This window comes from Rutilus rutilus (assembly GCF_951802725.1).
Source record: "Rutilus rutilus genome assembly, chromosome: 20".
Lineage (NCBI taxonomy): Eukaryota > Metazoa > Chordata > Actinopteri > Cypriniformes > Leuciscidae > Rutilus > Rutilus rutilus.
The window spans coordinates 15,787,704-15,815,497 of record NC_140225.1 but is presented as its reverse complement, the minus strand read 5'-3'; the positions used below and the strand labels follow the sequence as shown (position 1 = coordinate 15,815,497).

The window sequence follows — 27,794 nt, the reverse complement described above, 5'->3', positions numbered from 1 at the left end:
TTTAGGCACCCATGCTAAAGTTGACTAAAAAGAGGAATAAAAAATCATCTTTTGGAAATTGAACTTAATGCCTTAATTTAAAAAATTAGGAAAAATCCAACCTTTAAGGACACCAATTTTCTTTGTGAATGAATAATGTATCGTAAATAAATAAATGTTCTTCCTTAAAATACAGGGTGCATAAGTTTGGACACCCCTATGTTAAATTCCCATAGAGGCAGGCAGATTTTTATTTTTAAGTATTTTTTTTTTATTTTTTTTAGGATACTATGCATCCTGATAAAGTTCCCTTGGCATTTGGAATTAAAATAGCCCCACATCATCACATAGCCTTCACCATACCTAGAGACTGGCATGGGGTACTTTCCATAAGATCATCTCTCAATGCAAATCAAACTAGCTTTTAGGCTAACTGAAATAAAACCATGCCAATCTCTAGGTATGGTGAAGGCTATGTGATGATGTGGGGCTATTTTAATTCCAAAGGCAAAGGGAACTTTATCAGGATGCATAGTATCCTAACATTTTTTTTTTTAAAATACTTAAAAATAAAAATCTGCCTGCCTCTATGGGAATTTAACATAGGGGTGTCCAAACTTATGCACCCTGTATTTTAAGGAAGAACATTTATTTATTTACGATACATTATTCATTCACAAAGAAAATTGGTGTCCTTAAAGGTTGGATTTTTCCTATTTTTTTAAATTAAGGCATTAAGTTCAATTTCCAAAAGATGATTTTTTATTCCTCTTTTTAGTCAACTTTAGTATGGGTGCCTAAACTTATGCATAGCACTGTAGGTATCAGCCGACATATGTTAATTTTTAAAGTTATTGTTATTGGCCCGATAAGAAAATTGGGACGACATATTAAAGCTGATTAATAATGGATTATTTCCTTCAGTTTAGACACTTCAGACGTTCGCCATGATGGTTTTGAATCAACATGAAGTGCAACATGTGCAGCAGAAGTCTGTCATATAGGCTACATAAAAATATAATGAGAACATTATAATTGTGTGCTTGGGACATGGCGAGACTTTTGTTTTTGTAACCAGGCTTTCAAAAATTATATAAAATTTGGATTTAGATTTATCGGGCAATATATCGGTTATCGCCTTTCAAACCTAAAGAATTATATTAAATATTTGGGTCAAATTGACCCACAAACATCATAATCATATTAGAAGTTTTGTGTGCACATCAGTGTCGATTTTTGTTTTCATGACCCTAAATTAGAATGTCACAAAATTTCAAGAGTCTGCTTGGCTGATTAACATTAAAGCCAAAACAAATCTACCAATTTTCTGTTTTAAAATGTTTTAGACAATATTATTTAGAGTAAGTATTGTGTAAAAAGTAAATTTGCCATCACTAAATTGCATTATATATTACCGGTATACACATTAATCAGAGTTACATCTGCCACAATCTACTGTAACCTTTAAAAAACAAAAAAATAATAATACAAATGCAGGCAGGTAGGCATAAAGTTGTCAAACTGTTTTATTATAGCAATTTCCATCTGCATTATATATATAATATGTATATTTAAATCTGATATAGCTTTTTCTGGTTTATAGTATGTAAGCATACAATAGTACTCTCTGATTTATGACTGTACAATATTTCTATACACATTCAAGATTGAAAATAGCAGCAGTGTATGACAGACTCAAACGGCATGTTAGAGCACCACATTTTTAAAGACATTTCCTCTTTTCTAAGGCAGGCGATCCAATGCGAAAACACTGATCTGACCTGTAGGACATCACCAAATGCTTTAAGCTAAATGAAAGGGCGTTCCTCTTTAACACAGTGTGAAAAAACTGGAATAAGTGGTTGATAAAGAAGAACGGGTATGAAGCCTTTGTTAGCGCTTAATCACTATTTCACATCTCAACAGTAGTTACGTTACTCTAACAAACTTATTCTACCTCTCAGCCTCATATTAAATTCTGCTAGTTTACTTTTGGTTATTTTGTCCTACCTGTGAGCTCATTAATTGGTCATGATTGTCCCTGCATAGCTGTTGCACTATTGCACTGAGAGGTTGCTACATAAAACACTTCAGACGTGAATGTCCTGATATCCAGCGGCTTCACGCTTCTGACAGAAGCGTCTCAGGAGGTTCTGATAATAAAAAAAATCAAATAAAAAACACAGCGGATAAAAACATCATCCAGAGAATCGTTCCCCTATGTATCAAGAGTTAGTGTAATCTTGTCATAATAAAACAAAAATAAATACATTAATGCTGAATTATTTTCCTTTTTCATCTGTTTTAAAATCGATACCTCTTTAACAATCCCATGGCATTGAGTCCTAAATGAATAGCTTTTTCTCTAAAAAAAACAATAAAAGTAAGATAAAAGAGCAATCTGAATCTGAAGACAAATATAAGTTACGGTGTAAGTTCCTGAAATAGTCCTTTACATGGTTTTTTTTAGGTCCTAAACGCAGCTAGAAACTATCTGAAGTAAGGTAGAAAATGTTTCTTTTAAAAATGAAGAGTTACATGACTACAACAAATGCACTGAAAATCAAAAACGTATCGTTAATAAAGAGTGGTCCGACGTACATAAAAATGGAACCAGTCATGAGACATAATCTATTCACCTTAAAATAGGTGACGCTGTACCTCAGCGCAATCAGGATTGACGTAAAAAAAAAATCTCTCTCTCTCCCTCTCTCTCTCTCTATATATATACACATATATAGATGAAAAAGGCCCTCATATGTAAACACATCTGATTTCTTTGTACTGTGAATGCTGTACAAAGCACATCTGTACGTGACGTGGATTAACCCGGGCAGAAGAAATCACTGAAATCGTTGGTATTATTTGGCACAGTCCAGGCAAACACTGTTTGGCCTGCTAATGCGTGTCATATCCGAGGCTGCTGTTTTGTAACAAATTCTCTCGAAGTTATTTTTCCCGTTATTTGCTGTCCTCGCCAAATGTCTTTGGTCGTGAGGCCTCTCAGTTCTGCTCTGACAGGCTAGATCATCCTAGAAAGGCAGAGATGGATCGATCTCCATCGAGTGTTTCCAAGCCTCCTGGTCGCCGATATCTCACCTGTGGTTGCATCTACACGGGGCTTCCTGGGTCGAATGGAAGATTTGGGAGAGCTCCGTGGTGCCGGGGCCCTCGGGGGCCTCTAGATCTCCTTTGTTGACAGTAACCGAGCGCTGTCTAAAGGCACCATTATTTCTTTGTCCTTCTAGTATCGTGTCTGGTCGAGGTGTGGTGTGGGTCGTCACCTTGCTCCTAAGTGAAAGTGTGCGAGTGTGTATTTCAAGTGTGTGAGTCCTCGAGCGAGAATGATTTTGTGGTCCCTGACTGATCCGCTGCCTACAAAAAGTGTTAAGGTCATTAGTGCATGCATTGTGGGATATGCGGCCCTTCACATTGTAGTCTTTGCGTACGGTCCCCTTTGAAATCGACCGCGATACAAGTCATGTCAAATTGAAGCTGCCCAAGTGTACGAGAAGGCCTCTCTAATGGAGCCGAGCGCTCTCTCGCCATCTCTCTCCGCTGAGGGTGGTTAAATAGCCCCGTCGTTGTGGGCAGTGTGGTTGGGTCTGTGTGCGTTGGCGGTCAAAAGAGTGGCCGACTCATCCAGTGGTCCATCCTGATGCTCTGTGAAGGTCAACTCGATCTTGGTGAACTCGCTGTCCGTGGACTGAGGTGTCTTGTCCATGCGGGACGCCATCAGGGCGTTCTGATATTGCTGGCGGGTCACCTGGGAGAAGGGGAACAAGAATTAATGAGCTATAATTATTCTGGTCTATTTCGGACATTTTGTGATGTAGCACTGCTAATATCTGTAATTATAAAAAAAAGAATTCAAAGCTGCTTTGAATAGAAGCGTCATGCTGATTCAAACAGAGATTTTTAGAGCCAAGTGGATTTCAAATGTGTTTTTTTAAACGAAGCCGTATTTTCTTTTCTTTTTGCAAAATGTAGTTTTTTTTAGATCCAAGTTAAAATGTTTATTGAATATATATAATATGTGTAATAATTCTACCAAGCACATCTACCAAATGTAATGTTTCATTCAGCTTTCTAAAGATGGAAATCATCAAATTTATTTCTTTATTTTTTACTTTTATTTTAAATGAAATTATTCATATATAAATAATAAACCTGCTTATTCTCTCATGTTCTCCTTTGTGAAATATGTTCAGAGATCTTTCAGTGGTGAGATTCTACTCTTGTTTATCTTGCTCAAACTGTAAAACTGCTTAGGATGGATAAAAAAAAAAAAAAAAAAAAAAAAAGTGTATATAAATAAATGTCAGTTCAGGTAATATGTTTGTCTTCATATGGTAACATCATAAGATGTAACATTATTCTAATATTATAGACTCTAATACCTAAAAACTCAATACTAAGTAAATAATAAAAATTATATATATATATATATATATATATATATATATATATATATATATATATATATATATATATATATATATATATATATATATATATATATATATATGTATAAAAAATATTCTGTGCTCTAGTACTCTAGAGATTCCCATATTTTAATAATTTAATAACAAATTTGCATGCTTACTGATTCTCCGGTGTCAGTTAATGGTCACATGGCATTTTTATTTAATCTTTTTTTGTTTTATTTTGGTGGGGTTTAAGAATTACATATATTTTTTGACAATCTAAATTGTATAAAAGTATAAAATATAGTTGTCTTTATATTACAGAAAGTGGGGTATATCATATTTGAGGGTCCTTGGATTAAAACAAGCTTGAAATCCTCTGCACTAAACAACATAAGTACCACTGGACTAGCGTTCAAGCTGCATGACGGCCCTGGCTTTGGATAAAAGCTTATGCTAAAAATAAAATGTAATACAACTGTCAGTTTTAGGCATAAAAATACATGACTGTGTTTAGACAGATATTTACGAGGCACAAAGTGTCTCAAACTTCAGTTGAGGGTCTAGAAGGCTTGCAATTCTATGCATTCCAAATAAACTAGTCCGAGTTAGAAATTCTCAGCAGCATTCAAACCTTGATGTAAAGCAGGTCAGAGGCGGCTCTCACGGTGTAGTCCGGCACATAGACCTGCAGGAAGGAGTTGAGCTGGTTGTTGCTGCTGCCCAGTGTGGGAGTGACCGCCTCCATCCGGTCACTCCTGTTCAGGGAGTCCGAGTGGTTGAGTCCGAACGGTCGTGGAGGTGACTTATTTTCTGTATAGCAAATAAAGGGTGACATGCAGGTCAGTGGTCAGCTGCTGTGATGTAAACAAACCAAAGAAAAGATGCTTGTCTGATGTTCCGTTCATTTTGGAAGCCCTGTCTCTTCTCATGAACCATGCTGTGGAATGCTTTTGTGTGTTTAGACACAAAAAGTTGAGCTTCATTTATTTACAATCCAAATGTACAATGTAGCAGCCATTTAATGTGACTTTGATCTTTCTCTGCTAGAAACCCAGTGAGGATTTGCTTTTGTAGCCTAATAAATCCACATAAATAAGGGACAACAACCATTAGCCAGTGGCTTCTAGCAGTCTTTTGTCACTACCTTTTGTTCTGCTGATAAAGCAATGGTTATAATCCACTGCATGTTTGCACATTTTTAAACTTTGTCAGAAAGTGACAATTAGGATTAGAACATCTGCTTAACTCACATGTAATTTAGAGTTTTTAATCAAAATAAGATTAGGTTCTCCACTTCTTAAAGAAAAAGTTCAAAGGGTGTCTGTGGGGAAGCAGTACAACAGTCATTTCACTGGAATGTATATAATCCCAGGGTCAGATGTCTAACTGTGTGGATTTTTTTCATATTTAGAAAAATATACATGACCAATTTGCTAAATATGAAAATGAGTGAATAAATGACATAAATAGATAGCATGTACACCACCATTCAAAAGCTTGGGATCGGGAAGTTTTTTAAAATGTTTTTGAAAGAAGTGAAACAGTAATTTTGTGAAATATTATTATATTTTAACATAACTGTTATCAATTTAAATATATTTTAAAATGTAAATTATTCCTATGTTGGCAAAGCCATTAACACCAATCTCCAGTGTCACATGATCATTCAGAAATACTTCTTATAGGTTGATTTTGTGCTCAATACGAATGTATTATTGTTATTATCAATGTTATCAAGTTGAGCTGCTTAAAATTTATGTGGAATCAATGCTAGTTTTTTTCAGGATTCTTTGATGAATAGAAAATTAAAAAGAAAAAATCTTTTGTAACATTCAACATGTCTTTACTGTCACTTTTAATTACTGTAACTTCTGATTAATTTAATGCATCTTTGCTGAATACAAGTATTAATTCCTTTTAAAACCTTTGAATAGCAATGTAAATGGATAAAGTGAACAAAAGCCGTTTGTAAAAAAGTTTTGATATTTGCAATTTTGCAAAAAGATTTGTTTCAATTGATCCATCTTTTGGACAAATAAAAGAAAGATTCATCAAAAGGTGAATGCTTGTAAATGCACATAAAAATTGTGTAATTTGCTTACTGGCTCCCATTATGATGATCAGACCATTAACTTTTTTCTGTAAAAGAAAATGAGGACCGAGGACAGAGAAAACTCATGACGCACCATTCAAATATTCAGATTCGGATGTGAAAAGATTATTCAGAGGAAGGAGTAAAACGGTGAAGAAACGAGTGAAGTACCTGGAGATCCTGCCAGTGATTCTGCCCTGCTCACCACGAAGGTTCGAGACAAGGAGAGAGGAACTGGAGAACAAGAGAAAGAAAAGAGAGAAGGAGGAAAAGACAGAAGGAAATCATGGGGAGGAAAACATGATTTACACAGAATTCCACCAAGAATCAAATGAGTAATCATTTGCATAGTGTGCATTTGCATAATGTGATTGATTCAAAAGAGTATTCATCATGCTCCAAGAAATCCAATAATAAATCTGATAGAAAAGAAAATCAGGCATGATTTGGTAGAAAGAATTGTATGAAATAAAGATATCAGCCATACAAAAGTGTGTAAAAACTTCAGAGTTGACGTTCTCCTTCTTTCATGACCAATGATCATGCATTTTCATCAAAACCCTGACATCTAGCGAGGTATGTGCAATGAGTGAGACTATGCATTGTTCAGACCTGGTGAGGACGTTAGAGCCAGCACTCCATAATACGAGAAGGCACCAGCTTCAAACTTCATCCCCTCCTTTCCAGCCTCAACTTCCACCTTCCCCTGTGGGCCAACAGAGATACAGGTTTTTGAAAAATGGTTGAATGTAAATAGATTTAAACTATTTGAGTTCATTTTCAATACTGAATCAAATAAGTATTGATTGGCTAAAATGACGTGTGCGTTGTTGCCGAGAATTTTGGTCAAAATGAGATTTTTAAAGGCAGGGTAGCTGATTTGTTCCAGATTTTTTTTTGTTATGCTAGTATGCTATATATATCGTCTGTGGAAGGCACAGGACCATAAAATGTTCGTCCAATCATTGCATCCAGTTCAAATGCAATGGTGCGATGTCCTACCTGCCTGTCAACGTATGTATTTTCATTCAAAGCGAAGAACGAAACAGAACTTTGCTGTGAGTATATCGGGGGCTTTAGTAGGTGACCAACCCTTTGGAAGCCTTTGCTAGGCAGCTCACTATGTTCAGAGCTTCAAGATTTCAATCAAGGCCATGACGTTGTTCATAGATCAAGGTCTGCAAAGGTTGTGACCTTTCGCTCAATCAGAACTCATAACATTGAGATAGAGCTGAGGATGTTCTGACCTGCAGGATGAGGATGAAGTAGTCCACAGGCTTGTTGCGGTGAAAGAGGTAGTGCTCTGACATTTTCTTGTTCTTGTCATCATATTTGAGCTCCAGGATGACGTTAGGATGTTTCAGCAAGCGCAGGAGGATTTTCTCTGACATTTGAGTTGCACTAAATGACTCCACCTCTGGAGGAGAAGAAAAAAAAACAAGGTTTAACAACGCATTAAGAGTTTGTGATTTTTTTTTTCCGTATTATTTTTATGATTATGAATGCAGAGACACATGTAGTTACATGCTGGACATCAGTACCAGTTGCCAGGAAACGCAGTGTGGCCAAAAGAAGCTGCGGAGATATTTTCACCCTCAACTCGTTATCTGTGGGTTTGAAAGCGGAGAAATCCTGTTTCTTCTCCCTGTGAGCTATCTTCTTTTTCGTCTTGTTGTCAGCTGTCATTGGGAATAACAGAAGGACATGGTTAGATGTTCTGACCAGCATTGTGAGATCTATCCTCATAAATGAGAATGGTAGAGCATAGCACCAGTAACACCAAGGTTATGGGTTTCAATTCCCAGGAAGCGGATGTAATTATAATATGCATAAGGGTCATTCAAAGACTTTAGATATACAAAGTCGGTGCACTTGTATTACTATGAATGGGAGAAAGTGAAACATATGGCGGAATAAGTCCCGCCTTAAGTAAAAGAGCCAATCGCCGATTTGATAAAGTCATTGAGACACTGTTGCTGCTGTTAAAAGCTCTGGTTCCTATAGAAACAGTCAGTGTTCTTAGAAGCGCACTTAGGACTGCACATTAGCTTGGTCCAGCCTGAAAAATGCAGTTTTTTCGAGCGTTTAGAAACAAAATTTATGAGACAGTTGTTGTCATATTTGAAATATGAAATTTAATCATAAGCTTGGCGAACAGTTTTAAAGAATTTGATGTTTCCCCATTCAAAGATATAGGAGCTGCACTTGACTGAAATGCTGCCCGAGAGGCGTTTCAAAGATGGCCGCCGAGTGAAATGACTAGTCTTAAAGGGACTTTGGGTCTATGACATTAAAGAAAGGAAAAATCTTTTAAATGTCTAGTTTAAAACACTCAGAAAACATAGTGTTTGGATTAATGTTGATTCATGTGGTTTTGAATACATTTTATTCCATTTTCAAGTAAAGGTTCAATGTAATGAATCTTAAAAATGTCATGTGGTTCAATCAAAGTAAAAAGTAATTTACCTTGAAAGTATGACAGAACACATCTTAATATTTATCAAGAAAAAGATGCATTCAAGTAATTTTATGTATTAATTGCACTTTAAATGTCCAGCGTCCAGAGTCCAGCGTCTTGGCATTGAATAAATAGAATAAAAATAAAATAAATACAAATGTTTGCTTGGTTTGTAAATGTAAATGTTACTCACTGTATAAGTCTGTCTCATCAAGAATCTCAGATTTGATAATTTCCTCAATGACGTCCTCTAGCGTGACAATGCCCTGAACTTCATAGAATGGGTCACCCTCTCCTTCATTATTCACTCTTTGGACAATGGCCAGATGGGATTTACCTGCCAGCGCAAAAACAATATACAGTTGAGGTTATGAGGCATCTCTCATTTCAGATCATATCAAACATGGTGGTCCTCCTGAACCCTCTACAACCATAAATGCACCATAGAATCTCAGTTCTGTTGGTTTATGATTAAAATATGTCACGCGTGCTTACCAAAATCTATGAGAGTTATTATTTGACAATTGTGACTATTCAAACAAGAAGTTCTTGGAGTCAGACAATGATCCGTCGCGTTTTCTTAGCAAATCTCTCATGGTTCCACATCTGTTTTCCCAGGACCTCCTCGATAAGCTGCTTAAAAAAATTCCTGCCCAGCACTGTCAACCAAAATGTTAAAGAAAATTCTTTTCCTGTTTCTCAGCTAGTGATCATTTAAAAGGAATTTTCCAGAGCCGGAGCTAATATTAGATCTGAAATGAAGTTTCCATTCCACTTGGGCGATGCTCTCACCGGCGTGACAGCGTAACAATCCATTATGTAGGGTGTCTGCATAAAACTTTTCCATAAATACCACTATATATACACCAGCAAAAAAGAACAAAAAAAAAAAAAAAAGAGAGAGAGAAGAGGTTTCTTTAAAAACTACTGGTCGACCAGACCCGAGTTAATGACTGACTGATCTTGGTCCGATCTTGTTCGGGCCTGTTTCATGCCTGTTGGAATCAGTAAGCAGTGCACCAACACTTGCCTGAGGAAATATAGGCTTATTTGCATTGAAAAACAGCGGGAAAATACGATTATTTTGTAAATAAACAGTTTAACAGCACCTCTTTGTAACAGTCTAAACTGAGTTGGTTTTCAGAGGCCGCCCACATCCCTCACCCCTGATCTATCTGATCTTAGGAGAGTTTTAGACAGTCACTTCTCAACACATGAACCATTTAAGACACAATAAATGATCTTTCATCAGTCCAGTACAGTTTTAGCCAAACTGAGAACACAAGTAGGTCCTATATCCAAAGAATCTAGAGAAGAGAAGCCATTGTTTTGAGCTTCCAAGAAATGCCCACACAGTGTCACAGAGGCTTTAACAGCAAATAATAGAAAATCGATTTAATTTTGGCCATTTTGAGAAGTGTATTTAAATAACAATGTTCTTACACCTGCCTAGTTTTTATGAGCTCTGAATGGTGCAGTTATGCTGACAAAATTACATTCAAAGTTTGACATCAGTAACTTGTGCTCACCAAGGTCACATCTATTTGATCAAAAATACAGTAGAAACAGTACTATTGGTGAAATATATAACTGTTTCTGTTACGTATTCCTGTGGTGACAAAGCTAGTTTTCAGCATCATTACTCCAGTCTTCAGTGTCAAATGATCCTTCAGAAATCATTCTAATATGCTGAGACAATTCTACCATAGCTTCAATTAGCAGTTCTCAAGGCATACGAATACGACCTCTTGCGTGTGAGAATAAGACACTTTAGCTTTCTGAGCTTGAGACATAACTGTCGATCAGAAAACTTTTCTTTCTTTCTTTCTTTAAACAAAAAAACTCCAAGATGAATTGGAGTGCTTCAACTTTTTGGATCAAGTAAACAGAACTTGACTCCAAGTGAACACATGGTTTCTAGACAACACATAGACACATTTTGTACATTCCCACCTTATTTATGGAATGAGGTTTTTCCTTAGATATTTTCCATAATGGAATTTCCCTATAAATAGTTGGTGGGACTGTGGGTGGCACGTCTGTGATGCTTCACTGGAACATCTTACAAATATCACAGGCACTTATCAAGGCAATGGTCCTTTTTTTAAACAGTACAATGACTGTAAATGTAGGTTCCCAAGGAAAAGACTTACATCAGTCTTAAAAATATTTCACCCCGGAAATGGAGCTTTCAGTGCTGTAAATTCACCCCCAGTGTTTTTCCCCCATGGCAGGCCATGACTCATCTGTATAATAACAGTGCTTGCACAGTTATTTCAAACACAAAATCTGATCAACATTTGCTTATTCAATTACAAAGATCTCCTCAGACCTTAATATGTCAAGATATTTAAGCTTCCTGACAGACTGAACACTTAAGCGCTCATAAACATGTTAATAAACACTGTTAACAAATACCCCTTTATATATATATACCTGGGGAGGCTTTTGAAGCCAAAAATCCACATTTAACTGAGATAATTACCTGAGAATCAGACTGAAATTGGTCAAAGTGAACCCTATTCAGGGCAGAGATGAGCATAACAACCTATAATAACATTATTAAAATGTGGGCTACAGAATAGGAGATTTCTAGTTGAATGCTTTTGTAAAATGCAAACAAGAAATTATAAATTAGTGCTGTCAAATTGATTAATCGCATCTAACATAAAAGTTTTTGTTTACATAATATATGTGTGTGTATATATATCAAATTTAAACAAAATCTTTTATATTAGATGCGATTAATTGCAATTAACCGATTTGACAGCACTAATAGAAATTAAAAATGAAAATTAATTTTACTTCATTTTAATCAATTATTTTGAATAATTAATTTGCCGTACATACATTAGTATTCAGTGTAACCAGATCCTTCAGTAATCATTCTAATATGCTGGTTAATATGAACATTTCTGTGTTGCTTAATATTTTTGTGGAAACTATGAAACATATTTTTTTCAGGATTATTTGATGAATAAAAAGTTAAAGACCAGCATTTATTTGATCAACTTAATGTTTCCTGAGAATTATTAATTTCTATAATAATATCTTACTGATCCCTATTAGGAAAATGTAGTATATTTTAACAAACAATATTCATAATATAATAGGCCATAGGCCTATATAATACATTTATAAATATGTATTATTAAATCAAGACCTTTTCTTCCCATGGACCTTTTCTTGTATCGGTTTACTGCTCAGTAGTAACTGTAACAACATGCATAAATCTTAAAAGAGCCTTTACTGGAAACTAGTGGCTTCGTCTTGTTTACTACACGATTTATGTTTAAATCTGCCAAATGCGCATTGTATTGTCAACAACATAAGCATCAATTAACCCTGTGGATTCCTGACCCTGCTTACAGGATTACACATTCCAACCCCACAACATTTTGAATGCAAATACCTCTCATTCCTGAGAAGAGTCATTTTATAAGACTAGAGAAGCCAAGAGCAAGAAAAAAAGAAAGAAAAAAAACACACACAATCAAAGCCGTTTACATAACAAGCAACTTGAAATCAAGCAATAAAGTGCATCGGAGTAGAAAATGCTACAACAGCCAGATATAATTAGCCTAGAAATACAGTACAGACGCATAAGACCCAAGTGGAAACCAAAAATAAGGATATGAATAATACATAGAGATATAGACCATCAGGGTCCAACAGCTTAATGGACAATTGCCCTTTGACATATCAGGTGACAACATGCTTTCACCATAACAGCATATCACTACTTTTGTGTTGAGTAAACACAGTTTGAAAGGTATGTCGAGTCACAACAAAGAAATGGGGAGAAAGGCTTATGTGGGTGATACGGAGTCCTTTACACAGGAGATGTGGGGGCTTCTAAGATAGGCTTTGTTGATGGACTCACGCTCGACACTGTACTACACGTACCTCAATTGTTGCCCAAATCTGTTTAAGTCCATTTCCTCTACAGCCACAATTTGTGGAATGTCAGGCCACGGTCCTACTATGGTCTGTGTCCACAACTGCGTGACAGCATGTTTAAAAATGACACCATCCAACGGCACTTACATCGATACTTGCACTGACTAAACCTATTAAGACACACTTTAGGCTAACTAAAACAATATAATTTACGCATTTAAATACATTTCTGGCATGGTAATAGTTATGACAATGGTGATATGTTTGGTCTTGGCGGAAAATATATGCTATGCTGTACAATAAAGCATACATGAATTACCCATAGCAGATCTCTACAGGTGGAGCTGGGGAAGGTGGAGGGTTTCTGAAGGCACGAGGTTGAGCAGCGAGCTTATTGGCTACTGATACAGCATGAACCAATCGGCTGTGCCCTATAGAGAATGATGTGATTGCAAGCAGGTTGAGTTATGGCCATATTAGCCTGCGCTATCTAGATTTCCATGACAGAACTTTGTATGTCACGACTGCATTATGGCCCATAATAACCTCACCCACTCATATTGCTGTTTGGTATTTCTGTCAGAAAATAACTCACTGGTTCAGACATCATGTTCTGATTGCTCAGGGCAATGGGTGAAAATCACAAGCCAGAGTGATCATTACTCAGTGCCTGTTGAAGGAATGATTCCCTGAACAGCAATCGTAAAACAGCTTTATGGGATGACTGTGATGTTGTAAAATGAAAGCTTAAGCCTGATCATTCAACAGTCTTTTCATGAACTCCAGAGATCAATGTTATATCGGAGTCAGAGACATCACTGACGGTGAAGTTTAATTAACTCCTCTTGAACCGTCTTCACTGAATCCCACACATCAGAAAGAACAGATCATCTCATCAACAAGGTACCATCTTCAAGTAACATTTTACATTACAACCAATAATAACACTACTTACTGATGCTGAACATAATGAAATCTAACACTTCCAATAGTTCTATATGCTACTTTAGAGTAGCGGTTAAAACCTTTAAAGATCCATGGACCCTCAAAGCCAGACTTCATAATAACGGTCATTAAGAAATTAACTAACATTACCACATTATAAAATGCTTAACAAATCATTAGTTAGAATACTACGGAATACTAATACTATGAACATGATTTTCAAATGTTTAACTAATATTAATTTATTTTTGAAAAGTGAAAAGAGGTTCATCTCCCACAATCGAACTGTCGCCCTAGCACAGTTTGCCAAATATCTTCTTTATGTGATGATATGTTAATATATAACAAATACTGATCAGTGGTAATAAACCAATAAATATTAGCCTAAAGGTATAGGGTTCTTTTTTTTCTGTAGTTTTGCCAACCGTCTCATATGAGTGCTCTAGCAGTGTACTTTTGCTGTGGTCACCTCCTCAGGTGACTTCTGTTTCCTAGAGTCTCTAACTTTAGTGGTAACTGAAAGTTTGAAAATGTTGTAATGTACATTTACACATGAAAAAGAACACTACTTGTATCATAATATAGATTAATTATTCAACATGTAATTAAAGATGTAGCTTTAAAATAAAACAATGAAATGAAATACACCCCCCTTACATTTATAAACTCCTTGAGCATACTTTTATCATTATATAGGCCTAGCTGAATTCTTTAACAATTAAATGAAGGGTGTGTAGCTTTAAAAAACAATGCAATTGTATACAACTTTAAAATTTTTAACTCCTAGAGCATGATTGTATTATTATATAGCTGAATTATTTAATCTTTAATGATGTAGCTTTTTTTTACCTTTTTTAAACTCTTCGAGCATGGCATCCAGCTTTGTATCATTGAAGACAAAATGCAGAGGGTGGCTGTAGAACTTGGTGATGGTTTTCAACGGCGTGCAGTCATCAGGATCCACAAAGGCCAGGTCCTTGACAAACAGCAGGTCCACAATATGACATCTCTCGCCCTCATACACAGGAATGCGCGTGTAGCCGCTCTCCATGATCTCAGACATGGTGTTGAAGTCCAGGATGGCATCACCGGCGATCATGAAGCAGTCTCGCAAAGGTGTCATGACATCCTCCACAGTTTTAGTCCTGAGCTCCAGAGCACCCTGGATGATGTTGAGCTCCTCTTTCACCAGGTCATTATACGGATCTGTCACCCTGAGCATCTCCAGCAGCTTCTCCCTGTTGTACACAGTGCCTATCTCCTGCCCCAGCACGTGGTCCAGGAGTTTACTGACGGGATAGGACGCAGGGAAAGTGAGGATCATGAAAAATTTAGTCAGGAATATTGTGTTTGCTCCCACGGCGAGCCCATGCCTGGAGCAGATGGCTTGTGGCACGATTTCTCCGAATATAACGATCCCTATAGTGGACACCACCACAGCGATCAGCCCCGATCCAGCGATGTCATCGAGCAGTATCGTCAAAGTGGTATTGACCAGAACATTTCCTAAAAGCAAAGAGCACAGAAGGTAGTTTCCTTGGCTTCGGACTGGCTCGATCTTCCTCGCGTAATTCTTCTCCTTCTCAGTCCCGCAGTTTTGGACAATCCGGAGCTCCATGGGATCCAGCGCCATCAGTCCCAGATTCAGCCCGCTGAACATGCCGGATAAACACAACAACATGGCAATAAAAATAACCTGCAGCCAGAAAGGCAGCAGGAACCTTTTCTCCTCCACCACGAGCACTGTAGTGTCATACCCGTCGTGATAGAACCAGGTGTTCTCGGACCACGAATCCTGCGCGCCAGGTGTCGTGGCGGCGATGCACAGGTAATACAATTTACTCTTCTCTGTTTTTCGCAGAGGCTTCACCTCTACTTCAATAAGCCCAGATGTCTTTCTGTCTAGCTCCACGTTAGGAAGGATGATGATATCGGAGGATCGGATGCCGCAGGGATGCGAGGCAGGTGCGTCTCCGGGGCTCTGGCTCTCCACAGGTGCGCTGCTGCTGCTGCTGCTGTGTTCCGTGAAGGCGAGTTTGGACCACGTCTCGTTGTTGATGTTTTGCCCATAGACCCTTAACCTGACACGAGATCGCTCGCTGACGCGCAGAGTGCCTCTGTCCATAAACGACACCTCGTCAGTGTCCTCGAGCCGGATGCCAATGATGACAGTCTCTTCTGGCGCGTCTTTGCCATCAGTGCTACTGATCAGACAACTGCTGACAATTAAGAATATAACAGTCAATGATCTAGCCCGGTTCAGCGCCGCCATATTAGAAGTGGGCACTGCGGTCCATTGCTCTGCCATGTTGACAATGGGCAGGCTTTAGTCAATGAATGTAGGATGCCACAGTCAGAGGGAATCCGCGTACGCCTTCATCCTCTCTATAGCCGTCCTGACATCAAGCAACAAGGCCGGCATTACTCACCGCGTACCGCTGCCTCTCTGCACCACGATGACACACCAACACGCTCTATGTGAACTGCTGTGAGTACATATGCCTATTGACGGACGTTCGTTTTAACCAACCCGGTAGCGTATGCAAATTAGGCCCGGGTGCATCCAATGACATCGCGCGAGATGTCGGAGGAGAGGCGGTGCTATCGGGCTTAAACCCGGTAGTGGGTGTTTCCAAAGACCAATCAGCGGGTAAAATGAGGAGTACCTAAAAGGTGGGAGTGGTCGCCGACGACCAACTGTATCTAACCATTGAAAATACTGGCCAAAACATCGCATTAACGTACTGAAATTTCGGGGTTAATTCTGAAAAAGAAGAGAGAGAGAGAGAGAGAAAAAACGTTTGATGGTTTTACTAGTGTAAATCATACATGAGGAAATATACAATAAATTAACCGAACAGAGTAAAACGATTCTCCTTATGTTTGTTTGTAAGCTCGTGTGCGTCTTTGCCAGATAAACAAACTCATAACGCCTTCTTCATGCGTTCATTATGTCACATTCAAAAGCAAACAGTGTGATGTTTCAGAAAATGAAAAAATGAGGAAAAGGGAAAATTAATATACATTTATATTGCGTTTTCTTCATTTGTCTTTATTCTGTAACTTTTGGATAGACTTTAAATTGGATATGAAAAAACAATATATCTATATTTTAATAGCTAAATTTAGAACTACATGATATTATTCACACACACACACACACATATATATACAGTAGCCTACTGTGCAAAAGTCTTAGGCATGTTAATATCCTCACCCCAAAAATGTCCCCAAAAATGGTTTTAAGTCAGTTATTTATATCTTTTGCTGTAGTGTGTCAGTAGGAAATATCAGTTTACATTTCCAAACATTCTTTTTGCCATTAATTGTAATAATCCAGTGAGATTTGTTTATGCACAAGGAGTCTGACAACAGCCGGTATGATCTGATCTCACCATCATCGAGTCCGTCTGTGATTACATGAAGAAACAGAAAAAACTGAGACAGACTAAATCCAGAAGAACTGTGGGACCGTCTCCAAGATGCTTGAAGAAACCTTCCTGCAAGGCTACCTGAAAAACTATGCGCAAGTGTCTAAAAGCCGTTTTAAACGCAAAGGGTCGTTACACCAAATATTGATTTGGATTTGTTAATAGAAGTTAAATAATAAATAAATGCAATTTATGATTTTATTTTTGAAAGCATTCTCACTTTACAGCATTTTAACACAAGTGCCAGTACTTTTCACAGTACTGTAGCTTTGCTGATAGGTTTCTTCAAGCATCTTGGAGACGGTCCCGCAGTTCTTCTGGATTTAGTCTGTCTCAGTTTTTTCTGTTTCTTCATGTAATCACAGACGGACTCGATGATGGTGAGATCAGATCATACCGGCTGTTGTCAGACTCCTTGTGCATACACAAATCTCACTGGATTATTACAATTAATGGCAAAAAGAATGTTTGGAAATGTAAACTGATATTTCCTACTGACACACTACAGCAAAAGATATAAATAACTGACTTAAAACCACTTTTGGGGTGGGGATATTAACCATATATGTAAACAAAATACAATTAATTATAACTAAACTGGGTTTTGTTATAATGTAGGCTATATGTAGCCTATTATTGTATTTTGTTTACCTATATGGTGGTCAAGTCAGTTTCCGGGCTCAACACTTCATCAGTGCCATGTGTTTCCAAGCATACACCTTTTACTACCGTAATCATTATAATACACCGGACACTGACTTGACCACCATATAGGTAAACAAAATACAATAATAGGCTACATATAGCCTACATTATAACAAAACCCAGTTTAGTTATAATTAATTGTATTTTGTTTACATATATGGTGGTCAAGTCAATGTCCGGTGTATTATAATGATTACGGTAATAAGCCTGTAAATGAACGCAGGTGTATGTTTTTTGGCTTATTTCTCGTATGCTTGTCAAGCATAAGTTTATTCACAAAATGAAATAGCACAAAAACATCTTTGAAATCTCAAGATGTTTATGGAAACCCTTTCAATTATAACAAAACTAAACCCTAAAACAATACAAATGTAAAACTGCTGAATGTATGAGTTTAGTGCGCATCATTCTTGCTCTTTCCTGTTCTGGGAAACATTGTGACATTGACATTGTGTTGGAAATCTGTTTGTTTATGAATATATTGAATATGTACAAAATAATATATATAAACTATAAAATATTGAAAAACCATATCATAACCTAGTACCTTCATTTATAATAGGGCCATCATTGCATCCTTGTAGTCACTAAACCATGCAAACCTGTAATCTCCCCAGACTATTTATTTGCTCTTTAATAATGTGTTTGGCTGCTGTTTTGCCTATAGAGGGAGCCAAAACCCTAACAATAACGCATATTGACTATTCGACTTTCTTTTCAAAATCAGTACCACCTGAATGAGTCAAACGGAGCAACGTAAAATGTGCAAGAGGATGTTGCAGATTTGAAGGGCACAACACGAATACAACCATGCTTAGTTCTGTAAATATTTCTAGTTTGCTTTATTATACAGTGTCATATTTAGAAGGAAAACTGGTGTTTTGCATAGATTGATAAATTCGTAAAGATAAAACTAATATGCAAATATTCTTAAATGGGCGATTATCATTGTGTGAAAAAGCACTCAATGTTGCTCTGAGCGATTTCTATGTACATTCCACATAAATCAAGGTAAAGAATATTTTGTAGGCCTATATATTAGGTCATAAGACATTGTCCTTTTGAAAAACTCATTCTAATAGTAATGACTAAATCAAGACTTGCCTTTACACAAGCTCTTGTCTAGACCTTGGTTACTGATAAGTTGAACTATGGGAGGTACAAAACGTTCTTTCCAATTCAAGGTCACATGATCCTGTGAGTATGAATGGGCAGATGTGCAAAGTGCAAGACCATTTAACAAGGACTTAAAATGAACTTGTGTTTATTATAACTGTTGATATTGCATGACCAGCTATTTTTTCTCAACACTTTTGAATGGTTTTTATCATTTTCTTGAATTATTCGTTTTGTTAAAAAGTTATGTAACTGTCAACATATTATAAATGCAATTGTTACAATACAATGTCTTGCAGATAAGAGTCAAAACTTTGCTGAAGTAGATAGTTATGCTCAAGGCCTCGCTCTAGGTCATGGAAATCCATCTGCTTGCCCTTGCAGAGGAGCTGCTGATATTGCATGTGGGATGAACGTTATCATTTACCCCGTGTTGGACTTTCAACAAAGGACACATTTCATCCATTTGCCATAGTTTTCCACATAAAGCTGCTCCAAGCTTACACACAATAAAGAATTAGCAAAACGTGCAGAAACAATTATTTGTGCCATTTTATACAATACACTCAAATATAGCGCAACAACAAATAAATTAACAAGAAAATACAATTTGTACAGTAGGTGTACAATGAATTCAAGATTTAAAAGTCTAAAAGCAAATGTTCTTACACAAATGTATGCTTAAAAGATGAGACAAAAACAGTGCAACCTGTTTTGACATTATGACAAATATGAATACTGGAAATAGTCTTTCACAGAAAATCCTTCAATTTAAAGGGATACTCCACTTTAAAATTGAAAATTCTGTCATCATATACTCACCCTCATGTTGTTTCAAGAATTTTCATTTTAAAGTGGAGTATCCCTTTAAGGTATTATGCATGTTTTGCATGAGCATCCAATAGCAAGCCATAAAAAAGAAGAGGATGATGACCTGTGCATTTTCTAAAAGAGCAAATCTGCTATGAAATGAGCCATCATCTGCAGTCTCAAATTATGATGTGATCTACTGTTAAAACAGCTTGATGTTAAAAGAGCTCCATTATTTCATCAAGTGTCTTAGCTGGTCCTGCAGGTTTTTGGAGTGTTCTACACTGTGAACGACATTAAAGATGAAGAGTTATTGAAAGTAATTTTGTATAGATTTTAATTATGTAGGCTAAATATTATGACTTACTTCTTTTGAATGGCTTCTTGCCTGGATTTAAGAGGTAAATAAATATATTAGACAGACTCTCTCTTATATTTAGGCATTCATTTTGGGACATAGAGACAAAAAAGGTTAACTTAATTTTGTAACGAAATTCATACTGATGCCATCGTTTACTAGTTTTACACCCGTTTACAAAACGAATACAATTATTTTATGCATTTACAGCCTTAGGATCTAAAAGTGTTTGACTGGTAGTGTACAAGATGATTATGAAGATAAATGCAGTATACTATATACTTACTGATATTGCAAGTGGGTCGTTATAATAGACATTTTCCGTAGACTCTGTAAGAATAAAGATACTTGAAGAAGTTAAATCTGCTTTACTAAAGATATAATAATAAACCAAAAAATAATAATATAATAATTAAGCTTTTATATCACATACATCTTCAGAATGCAGAATGGCATCTTCTTGAATAACCATATTTCTCGCTGCCTGACTGAGTAGCTGTAAAGTAGAAGGGACCGATGCAAATATTAATATTAATATGAATTGCATTAATACGGAGCCTTGTCAGAATGCGTCCTAAAACCCAGTGTCTAGACAGCATGTCTGAACATCATATGACACCGAATATTTGGGCCTATGCAATCCAAAAATGTTATCTAGGCAACGTAATAAGTTGAGGCTCGCCTCCGGTGTTTATTGCTATAAGAGGAAAACAGTTACAGAAACAATATCGCGTTAGAAAACGTTTCGTATATTTACTTCTTGGCTCCGGGATCCTTTCAGCACTTGACGGGTTAGAGCGATCACATCTCCACTGCAAGAAGTGACTTTATCAGACAATAAACCTTTAACAGATTGACCGAAGCGCGATTGTGTCTCGGAGGAAGCCATCACTGTTTACTACGGGTCCTGGAGAGGGACAATTTAAAATGCGAACGCGAATGACACAGTCTTTGACGACACTGACGAGAGGAGATAGGTTTTTAGTTACTATGAAAATTATATCTAAAAAGAGAGCTCTTCCGATTAAGTCGAGTAAAGTCACGCATATCGCAGTTTATTTGGCACATTTATTTTTGTGTTGTGAAACCAATCAAATATAATCAATTATTTAACATAAAAAAGAATCTAGCATTAAACGTAGCAAATTTAAAAACATCCCATGTTAATACTGTTACTCGAGCTATTGTGAGGGAAAACATATTATTTTAAGATTTTATTATTTATTCATATATTACGTAAACCAACAAATAGCCTATATTTTATTTATTTATTTATTTTAGTTACTCATTATGTTAATTTTAATGCTTGTTTAATGTTATTGTCATAATGTTATTGAAAACCCTATAGAAAATGAACAGAAAACAAGAAATCTTCAAGACAAGTCCATATAAAGTTTAGTTTCACCTATGTTCATTTTCTAAAGTTTAACCTTCTTCCTTGACCATTTATAAAAAAAAATAAAACATAAAAGATTTGTTGAAGTGGCATTAGGCTATAAAATGCACAGAAGCCTATCAAATAATGCAGTAGTAATTGCTGGCAATGAATATTTTGGCAAGCTGTATAGGCTAATAGAAATATAATTCACAAAGTTAAGCTAAAAGTTGAATAGAAAGGTTAAATTGCAGGAAAATGACCTATTAAAGAGTAAAATATCAGCCGTTCTCACATGTGCACTTTTATGCATCTTTGAGTATGGGGATCCAATCAGCAGCTTTGTTGAAAACAGCCCCGATGACCTGAAGCTAAACTATTTCAGGGTCAAGGAGGTGGCATTGAAGATTTTGCATAAAAGTCTCCTTCGGCTTGCACACACGGGCAGTGCTGTTTTGGATATAGAGTTGGTGGACACTTGGTTGAATGTATACTGACAATGTCTGAACCACTCATCCTGCCATGGCTTCTCTGTTCATGTCTGTTATCTGCAGTAACTCTGGCTGTGCTGTATCTCAAAAAGAAGATGAACGGATTTGTGCCAGGGAACAGATCTCCTCCAAGCCTCCCCTCGTTGCCCATCATTGGGAGTCTCCTCAGCCTTGTGAGCGACAGTCCTCCACACATCTTCTTTCAACAACTGCAGAAGAAATACGGAGATATTTATTCCCTCATGATGGGCTCCCACAAAATCCTTATCGTGAACAACCACCATCATGCAAAAGAGGTCCTGATCAAAAAAGGAAAAATATTTGCAGGGAGGCCACGAACTGTAAGTAAACTGCTTTAAATCAATATCATCAGCAACTGAATTTTTTTTTTCATTGTTCATGCTGCCTTAAAATTTTAAGTTTTGTCAACTCAAATATCAAAGTTGTCACTTAGTACAACTTCACATTTCAAGTTGACTAAACTTTACAGTGTAATAAGACGAGTTTTCTTTAAATGAGGCTTTTTATAATTATCTTAAAGGTTACAACTGACTTGTTAACTCGAGATGGGAAAGATATAGCATTTGCTGACTACAGTTCCACATGGAAGTTTCATCGGAAAATGGTGCATGGAGCTCTTTGTATGTTTGGTGAAGGTTCAGTTTCTATTGAGAAGATAAGTGAGTATCACTGCAGCTACACAGCAGCCGACATGATATTATACAAATATGTAAAGAAGGTATAAAATATGTATTTTACTGAACCTGCTACTCAATTCTTCTTCTAAAGTTTGCAGGGAGGCGAGCTCTATGTGTGAAGTGTTGACTGAAACCCAGAACAGTGCTGTGGATCTGGCACCGGAGCTGACGCGTGCCGTCACAAACGTGGTGTGTGCTTTGTGTTTCAACTCCTCATACAAACGTGGAGATGCTGAGTTTGAGTCCATGCTCCAGTACAGCCAGGGTATCGTGGATACAGTTGCCAAGGACAGCTTGGTGGATATTTTCCCATGGCTGCAGGTGAGATTTAATTCAATATGTGTCTTATAGCTAAAAGAATGATCAATTTACTACAGTGCAAAAGTTTGGGTCGGAAAAGATTTTCTAATGTTTCTAAAAGAAGTATTTTATACTCACGAAGGCTGCATTTATTTGATCAAACGGAAAACAGTAATATTATGAAGTATTATTACAATTTTAAAAAACTGTTTTATATTTTAATATAATTTAATATAGGCTAATTAACTCCTGTGATGGCAGAGCTGATTTTCAGCATCATTACTCCAATCTTCAGTGTCACATGACCCTTCAGAAATCATTCTAATGTGCAGATTTTGTTGAAAACCGTTGTTCTGCTTAATATTTTTGTGGGAATATGGAAGGAGGGTTTTCACAGCAATGCCATTGAAAATAATGTTGGGTTCCCCAAAAGATCTTATAAAAAAGAACTATGTTTTTCTTAGTGTAAAGAACATTTTAATATAATAGAATAAAATTTCTATAATTTTAATAGAACTACACTATAAAGAACCTTTTGTGGAATGGGAAGGTTCCATGGGTTTAAAGGGTTAGTTCACCCAAAAATGAAAATTCTGTCAGTAATTACTCACCCTCATGTTGTTCCAACCCCGTAAGACTTTCGTTCATCTTCGGAACACAAATTAAGATATTTTTGATTAAATCTGAGAGCTGGATCACTCCTCCATAGGCTTCTAAGACACTATAACTTGCTGGCCCAGAAAATGTATTAAAGACATCGTTAATATAGTCCAAGTGACTCCAGTGGCTCAATCTTAAGTTTATAAAGCGACGAGAATACTTTTTGTGCGCAAAAACAAACAAAAAAAACGACTTTATTCCACTTTTCATTTCCTTCTCTCTGGGCCTCGAGTGTTTTCACGTAGTGTATAACCGTAGCGCATCTGTGTTGCACGTCACCACGTAGGCTCACTATTGGCTGACGCTGGTCATGTGTGTTATACGTGGTGACGTGCACAGACGCGCTACGCTTAAACACTACGTGAAAAGACTCGAGGCCCAGAGAGAAGGAAATGAAAAGTGGAATAAAGTCGTTATTTTTGTTTGTTTTTGCGCACAAAAAGTATTCTCGTCGCTTTATAAACTTAAGATTGAGCCACTGGAGTCACTTGGACTATATTAACGATGTCTTTAATACATTTTCTGGGCCAGCAAGTTATAGTGTCTTAGAAGCCTATGGAGCAGTGAGCCAGCTCTCAGATTTAATCAAAAATATCTTAATTTGTGTTCCGAAGATGAATGAAAGTCTTACGCGGTTGGAACAACATGAGGGTGAGTAATTACTGACAGAATTTTCATTTTTGGGTGAACTAACCCTTTAAATTTATTTATTAATAAACATATTAATTTATTTAAACTTACTGACCCCAGACTTTTGAACAGTAGTGTGCATATTAAAGTTATGACACTCAGATGTTGCAACTGGTTTGTTAACTAAAATTTATAAAAAATCATAACTATGTATTCCTTCCTTCAAGATATTCCCAAATAAAGAACTCAGAATCTTAAGACAGTGTGTTTCCATCAGAGACAATTTGCTTCAAAAGAAATATGAGGAACACAAGGTAAAAAACTAAATATTCTGTGTAGTCTGTAACTAACATGATATCATAAAAGCTGCATGAATAATAATTATAAAACCGTTTTAGATGAATGTAGTGCAGCAGACTCAACATTCAAGTCCGTTTAGAGAAAAAGCCTCGCTCAATTCCCTGGGATTTGTCTCCCTCTACAGGTGGATTACAGTGATAACGTCCAGCGGGACCTCTTGGACGCACTTCTGAGGGCCAAACGCAGTTCAGAGAATAACAACACCAGCTCTCACGATATTGGCTTAACTGAAGACCACCTGCTCATGACTGTAGGGGACATCTTCGGTGCAGGGGTGGAAACCACAAGCACTGTACTGAAATGGTCAATAGCTTACCTTGTCCATTATCCACAGGTAAATAAAGCTGCTCACAGCTGAGCTGGCTGTACTGAATTAATTCATATTTTCTTGTAATGAAACATTGCATTTGACATTAGGTGCAGAGAAAGATTCAGGAGGAGCTAGACAATAAGATTGGAAAAGACAGACACCCTCAGCTCAGTGATAGAGGGAATTTGCCTTATCTAGAGGCCACTATAAGAGAAATCCTGAGGATCAGACCCGTCTCCCCACTCCTCATCCCTCATGTGGCGCTCCAAGACTCCAGGTAATAACAGTAAGATTTAATAGTAATAATAATAATAATAATACTTTTATCAGAAATAATGCATTTAATGGATCTAAAGTGACAGTAAAGACATGTATAATGTTACAAAAGATTTCTATTTCAAATGAATCTTTCGATGAATAGAAAGTTCAAAAGAATCCCTGAGAAATTAAGTATAAGAAATGTTTCTTGAGCAGCAAATCAGCATACTAGAATGATTTCTGAAGGATCACGTGACACTGAATATGTCTAACATGCAGTCAAACATGAGACTCATCAAACCTAGCCAGTTCAGATATTTCATGTGTTCTAGCTCAAGCACACCTGGTGCAACTAATGAAGCCTTTGATTAGTTGCATCAGGTGTTCTTGAGAAAACACCTGTTTTGCAGATCTGTGCTGCTGTAAGGGATTCTATCCAGGGGGGTTGAATAATTTTGAGACTGCAGAAGTCATTAAAAGTTTCATTTTAAGTTGAATTTAGGGAAACAACTTGAAACATTTGTTGTGTTGAGCTATTTCAATTACTTTTGTTTGATTTGTTCATTGCAAACAGCTGAAAGTCTGTACATTTTGCCAATAAAACTTATTTGCAATGGAGGTTGAATAATTTCGATTACAACTGTATATTATATGCATATGTTTATTTAATGATCATTGTTTGAAACACCCACAATAGGCTTTTAAGTGTATTGAACCCTAACCCTATTGAAAATGAATAGAAAACTAAACTGTTCACATAAAATACTTCAGAGTCCTGATTTCTTCTCTGCTCACTTGTAGTGTGGGAGAATACACTGTGCAGAAAGGGACCAGAGTCATTATTAATCTGTGGTCTTTACATCATGATGAGAAGGAATGGAAGAATCCTGAGCTATTTGACCCAGGTGAGAATCTGCAATGACATCTAAAAGTCGTGTGTGTCTGTGAAAGTTACCAAAACAGTGCATCTTCTGACAGGACGATTTCTGAACGAGGAGGGTGATGGTTTGGGCTGCCCATCGGCCAGCTACCTGCCATTCGGCGCAGGAGTACGCGTTTGTCTCGGTGAGGCCCTGGCAAAGATGGAACTCTTCCTCTTCCTGTCATGGATTTTGCAAAGGTTCACGCTAGAGATACCCGCTGGCAAGCCTCTGCCCAACCTCCAGGGCAAGTTTGGTGTGGTTCTTCAACCTGAGAAATACAAGGTCATTGCTAAACTAAGAGCAGACTGGGAAAAATCCCCACTAATGCAGCACTGCTGAGTAAATGTATTTTCTACTCTCAGACATTTGTTTAAAAAAAATAAATAATGAAGCATCCAATATCACAAATCAAGCATATCTCGAGACAATATGAATCCATCAGTGCAGCAGATGAGTTCTGGAAGTAAAAATCCCATTCATTTTCTCCAAAGGGGAATTGATTTTTAACACGAAACACAGACCTACTTCGTTTTGTTGTTGTTGATCAATGGTATATGATTTTCGTTCATGTCATCAATCTACATTATATCAACTTTTTTTTAAATAATCGTGTTTAATGGTCTAAGTCCTGGTGGAAATCTACATTACCCATGATTCTGCAAAGAAAGCTACACCAGAGAATGACATCAATCTTCCTACACTCTTACTTAAATAGTTGTGTGTGTGTGTGTGTGCATACTGTATATGTACGTATGCATTGTTTCTATAAACGTCAAACAACATTTTATATTTATCCATCATTTTTATTTTTATTATGCTGTTAATACTTTCCCCCATTAAAGTGAATTAGTGAGTCTTGTACCTTTTGCATTTTTGTCCAGTTTTCAAATACTTTTTTGCATCAAATCAAAGTTTGTAATGTTGTGATTCACCTTGTAGCTGGTTGGCTTGGTTCGTGGTTTATAACTCTTTAACAAAGACTTTTTTTAAAATGGGTTAGGGTGAATGGTAAAAATGAATGCTATTGAATGAATGAATGGTAAAAATACTTACGGAACGAAGAATACAAAAAAACGAACTAAACTAAATCACTCACAGAAATTAATTGGCTTTAATAACTTTTTTTTATTTATATGGAACATTCTTTGATACTCTTTAATTTGGTTGAGTCTTCTTATAAAATGCAGAAAATACAGTTTTATATAAAAAGAAAGTGACTACAGATACAAAACTAAAACGTAGTACCAGGCTTAAATCAAAGCTTAAGAAAAAAAACCCAATTGGCTTGCAAAGCCTTCGTCACCTTCAAGCACTCGCACACTCACCGCTCAGTGTCAAAACAGTGCAATGACAACTTATTTAGGCAAAATGAACATCTCATTCACAGTGAGCTATCCAACATAGTAACTCAGATTTCCACTTTTATTCATATACCTTTGGTCTCAAACATCAAAGGACGAGAAAAAACAATGGAGACTAAAGCTACAGAAAAAAATGACAAAAGATGACTTGAAATCCTCACTGAATTGACTTCATAACCTCAAGATTTCCCTTAATCGGTCAAA

General features: G+C 36.7%; 3 protein-coding genes across 4 annotated transcripts; 1 reads left to right on the top strand and 2 right to left on the bottom strand.

Annotated features, from left to right (window-relative positions):
• Nucleotides 1-1,482: 1,482 nt before the first annotated feature.
• On the bottom strand, nucleotides 1,483-16,241 carry cnnm2a (cyclin and CBS domain divalent metal cation transport mediator 2a). Of its 2 annotated transcripts, XM_084390710.1 has the most exons (8): nucleotides 14,654-16,241; nucleotides 9,153-9,296; nucleotides 8,043-8,180; nucleotides 7,749-7,918; nucleotides 7,114-7,207; nucleotides 6,673-6,735; nucleotides 5,041-5,219; nucleotides 1,495-3,745 (listed from the first exon to the last, which is right to left on the bottom strand). In XM_084390710.1, the coding sequence occupies exons 1-8, from the start codon at nucleotides 16,110-16,112 to the stop codon at nucleotides 3,548-3,550; spliced, it is 2,445 nt and encodes an 814-aa protein (XP_084246836.1). In that variant the 5' UTR covers nucleotides 16,113-16,241; the 3' UTR covers nucleotides 1,495-3,547. The 2 variants fall into 2 exon arrangements, with proteins under 2 accessions (XP_084246837.1, XP_084246836.1); XM_084390711.1 differs by lacking the exon at nucleotides 6,673-6,735 and having other exon boundaries at nucleotides 1,483-3,745.
• A 3,349-nt stretch (nucleotides 16,242-19,590) lies between these two features.
• borcs7 (BLOC-1 related complex subunit 7) lies at nucleotides 19,591-21,141 on the bottom strand. Its single transcript, XM_084391967.1, has 5 exons — nucleotides 20,982-21,141; nucleotides 20,658-20,720; nucleotides 20,511-20,554; nucleotides 20,234-20,254; nucleotides 19,591-20,150 (listed from the first exon to the last, which is right to left on the bottom strand). The coding sequence occupies exons 1-5, from the start codon at nucleotides 21,111-21,113 to the stop codon at nucleotides 20,099-20,101; spliced, it is 312 nt and encodes a 103-aa protein (XP_084248093.1). The 5' UTR covers nucleotides 21,114-21,141; the 3' UTR covers nucleotides 19,591-20,098.
• Nucleotides 21,142-22,047: 906 nt separating this feature from the next.
• Nucleotides 22,048-27,089, top strand: cyp17a1 (cytochrome P450, family 17, subfamily A, polypeptide 1). Its single transcript, XM_084391862.1, has 8 exons — nucleotides 22,048-22,431; nucleotides 22,632-22,770; nucleotides 22,880-23,109; nucleotides 24,606-24,692; nucleotides 24,863-25,072; nucleotides 25,156-25,325; nucleotides 26,108-26,211; nucleotides 26,285-27,089. Exons 1-8 carry the CDS (start codon nucleotides 22,099-22,101, stop codon nucleotides 26,566-26,568), a joined length of 1,557 nt encoding a protein of 518 aa, XP_084247988.1. The 5' UTR covers nucleotides 22,048-22,098; the 3' UTR covers nucleotides 26,569-27,089.
• Nucleotides 27,090-27,794: the final 705 nt, after the last annotated feature.

Excerpts from the sequence above, each read along its gene's own strand:
- cnnm2a (XM_084390710.1), bottom strand. The coding sequence starts at position 16,112 with ATGGCAGAGCAATGGACCGCAGTGCCCACTTCTAATATGGCGGCGCTG. Across the intron at positions 7,919-8,042 it reads ACTGCGTTTCCTGGCAACTG|AGGTGGAGTCATTTAGTGCA; the intron begins GTACTGATGTCC and ends CTTCTCCTCCAG. Across the intron at positions 7,208-7,748 it reads ACTTCATCCTCATCCTGCAG|GGGAAGGTGGAAGTTGAGGC; the intron begins GTCAGAACATCC and ends GTTGGCCCACAG.
- borcs7 (XM_084391967.1), bottom strand. The coding sequence starts at position 21,113 with ATGGCTTCCTCCGAGACACAATCGCGCTTCGGTCAATCTGTTAAAGGT. Across the intron at positions 20,555-20,657 it reads CCATTCTGCATTCTGAAGAT|AGTCTACGGAAAATGTCTAT; the intron begins GTATGTGATATA and ends TTATTCTTACAG. Across the intron at positions 20,255-20,510 it reads ACGACCCACTTGCAATATCA|GCAAGAAGCCATTCAAAAGA; the intron begins GTAAGTATATAG and ends TCTTAAATCCAG.
- cyp17a1 (XM_084391862.1), top strand. The coding sequence starts at position 22,099 with ATGTCTGAACCACTCATCCTGCCATGGCTTCTCTGTTCATGTCTGTTA. Across the intron at positions 23,110-24,605 it reads ATATTTTCCCATGGCTGCAG|ATATTCCCAAATAAAGAACT; the intron begins GTGAGATTTAAT and ends CCTTCCTTCAAG. Across the intron at positions 25,326-26,107 it reads GTGGCGCTCCAAGACTCCAG|TGTGGGAGAATACACTGTGC; the intron begins GTAATAACAGTA and ends GCTCACTTGTAG.